Source organism: Tupaia chinensis, unplaced genomic scaffold (genome assembly GCF_000334495.1).
Source record: "Tupaia chinensis unplaced genomic scaffold, TupChi_1.0 Scaffold000561_1, whole genome shotgun sequence".
NCBI classification, from domain to species: Eukaryota; Metazoa; Chordata; class Mammalia; order Scandentia; family Tupaiidae; genus Tupaia; species Tupaia belangeri.
In genome coordinates, this window is record NW_006160074.1 from 2,688,735 (window position 1) to 2,691,779 (window position 3,045).

Below are 3,045 nucleotides of genomic sequence, written 5' to 3' on the forward strand. Positions count from 1 at the left end.
GCCTGGGGACGAGGCCGAGGTCTCGCTGCCCTGGCCCGAGGGCCCCCGGGGCACGGCCGCTGGGCCCCGGGTGGAGGAGCAGTTCCGGCAGATGCACCTACGAAAGCAGGTGTCTTACAGGTAAGGAGGGTGGGGCAGAAGGGGCGCGGCGCTCGGGACCACCCTCTTCACGGCCAACACTGAACCAGCAAAGCAGCAGCCCCGCCGCCTGCCCTGCTCAAGGCGCTGGGGGTTGAGATTTGACTCCCACGGGGCCTCTGGCCCTGGGGAGGGGGGCATCTTCTGGCTCCCACGGGACCTCTGGCCCTGGGGAGGGGGGCATCTTCTGGGACCCCTTCTCAACACGAACTGTGAAAGCCCTGCTCATTAACCGTTACTGAATGCTGGTGTAGACCACGTGCCATACCGGGTGCTGATGAGAGAGAGACAGAGAGAAAGAGAGCACGCAGAGACATGGTCCTTCAAACTCCTTCTGCTGGACAGAGCCAAACGCCCCCTGTCCCAGCTAACGGAAAGAGAGACTGTGTCCCTTCAAAGATCTTCCCAGGGAAGGCAGCCCAGGGTTGATCCTGCCCTAGGCACTAGTTTGTGCAGGACTTTGAGATGCCCCCTTGCCGCCATGACTGAGACCCTTCTGCCCAGAAATGGGGAAAGGAACCCCCTTCTGAATCCCTGGGTCACAGAAGGCCCTCTCCCGGCATCCAGTGGCCGCCAACACCCCCAAGCCCCACCCCCTTGTCAGTTCACCCTCTCCTGCCTGTGAGATGACCTGCCCCTTGGCCTGCGGCCTCTGCCCAGGGGGCCCTGGAGGAACCAGCTGGCATGGTTCCAGAGGCCACTGTGATGACCTGGAGGACGTTTGTGATGGACGGCTGCCCCTCGGCAAATAAGTTCGTCAGAGGCTGGAGCAGAGGAGGGTGCAGGGGGTCAAGGGCAGCCCAGGGCAAGGCCCCAGCTTCCTCGTCCTCTCCTGGACCACAGTCTCAGCCTGGAGGTGATGCTCTAAAGCACCTGGCCCAGAGTGACATCCAGGGACACGGGGGCATCTGCAGTCTTTAAAGCCATCAGCCTGGTTGGATAGAACACGTTTCCTGTCTGTTTACAATCAAAGCGGGGCTTGGGGTGTGGCCGAGGCTGCCCTGGCTCTCCCTGAGGCTTCTGGCCAAGCCCTGGGAACTTGAAAGGCCCTGGTTTCTTTTTTTCCCTCTTTATGGAGAGAGAGGATGAGAGGCAGAGCTAGGCATGATGCTCCTCCCCCAGCCTCCCACTCAGGGGTGCACGACCACACCTGCCTGTTCAGGTTGGTCCAACTCAACAGGGCCTCCCCTGAGGCCTCCAGCCGGGCCACCAGCAATTCACAGCCCTGAGGCCATCACCTGGGGGAGATGGGAGGGAGGAGCAGAGAGCTTTTCCACTGTCAAGAAGGGAAGCTTGATGCGGAGTGGATGGAAGGAGCTTGGATACCCACGGGCCGTCATGGGTACATTGATCTCCAGTACCAAGTTCTTCCGGAATACCGCACCCAGAGGAGAGCGTCCATCCTGTGCTTCCAGCTGCAGATAGAGGAGCCCCTGAAAGTCCTCCTGGGGAGTGGGGGGCTGGCAGAGAATGGAGCAGAGAATGTCAAATCCTGAAAGAAATATTAGTTCAGGAGCCAGGGGCCCCGTTTGTGTTTGTACTTCTGCCAGACATTTGCTGTGTGTCCGTGAGCTGCACTGTGTCTCTCTGGGCCTCAGTCCTTACCTGTGACATAAGGCGGTGACGCTGAGATTTCCCTAGGCTGTGGATCGGGGACAAGGAGCATCTGGAGTTGGAAAGAAGGGCAGAGTGGGGTAGAGGCTTAGAGAACGGAGAGTACTGAAGGGGCTGAGATGGAAGGTGCAGCATGCACACGCACACTCACACACTCACACACGTGCACACACACTCATATACACTCACCCGCCCACACACTCACCCATACACTCACCACCCACACATTTGCCCATACACTCACCCACACACACGTGCGTGCACACACTCACATACACTCACCCACCCACACACTCACCCATACACTCACCCACACGCACGTGCGTGTGCACACTTGCACACTCACACACATGTACACACACTCATATATACTCACCCACCCACACACCCATACATTCACACACACGTGCACGCACACACGCACACATGTGCATGCACACACGCACACACACTCACCCCCCCCACACACACACACACACACAGCTGCCCGTGTGGGATTCCCCCAGGCAGCTCTAGAAAAGAGGTCCCTCCACTGCCCAGTTTGCCGCCTCTGGTCCCCAAGGATACAAGGAAAGCAAGCTGTGGCTCCTCCCTGGCTGTGAAGGAGCAGGAGGCCTCTGGGTCACCTGTGTGAGGGCAACAGAAGGCAGCACCAGGGTGAGCCCCAGCTCTCACCCCTGGGCAGATCGGGCAGGATTCCTCCTCACCCCTGGGGTAGGCCCGGGGCTCAGTCTTAGCACCAGAGCTAAGGATCACGACAAGGAGGACACTACCCTCTGAGTAGAGGACAGAGGAGGCCCAGGAGAGGCAGCAACCTGGGCCCTCAGACCCCTGCAGGCCCAGGGAGCTGCAGCGGGACAAGCTGTGTTTTCCGGCTAAGGCCTCCCTCCGAGCAGTGTGGTCCTGAGTGGCCTGATGACCCACGCCGCTGTTGCTTGCACAGGCTGCCCTGGGGACTGGCAGGAGCTCGGCCTGCCGCGGCCCTGTTCACATCCTCCGCCTGCCCACTGCAGTTCCGGGCAGCTCTGGCTCTCAGCTCAACCTCCCATCCCGCTGTGAGGAGCTGCTAAGAAAAGCCACTGCAAGCCCTTCACAGAGAGAAAAGGCTTTTAGGCAGAAATGCGGGGGCAAAAACTCCGAGGGCGAAGGCTGGAAGCGGAAGCGGATTGAGGCCTGGCAGTGGCTGACGTCAGTTGAAGATAGGGCTTTCAGCAGGGCAGTAGCCACTTTTAGGGGCGTGGGGGTTTCTGAGAAATGGATTTCCTTCCCACGCCAGCACAGGCTGGAAGCAGG

The 3,045-nt window shown here is 59.9% G+C and overlaps 1 protein-coding gene across 1 annotated transcript in view; it reads left to right on the forward strand.

Annotated features, from left to right (window-relative positions):
- The first annotated feature begins 76 nt into the window (after window positions 1–76).
- The window catches only part of DGKZ (diacylglycerol kinase zeta), a 46,350-nt gene continuing 43,381 nt past the window's right edge, over window positions 77–3,045 (forward strand). Inside the window, exon 1 of the mRNA XM_006157776.3 lies at window positions 77–120. Coding sequence (XP_006157838.1) covers window positions 92–120 — 29 coding nt within the window. The 5' untranslated portion in view covers window positions 77–91. The remainder of the gene's footprint in view (window positions 121–3,045) is intronic.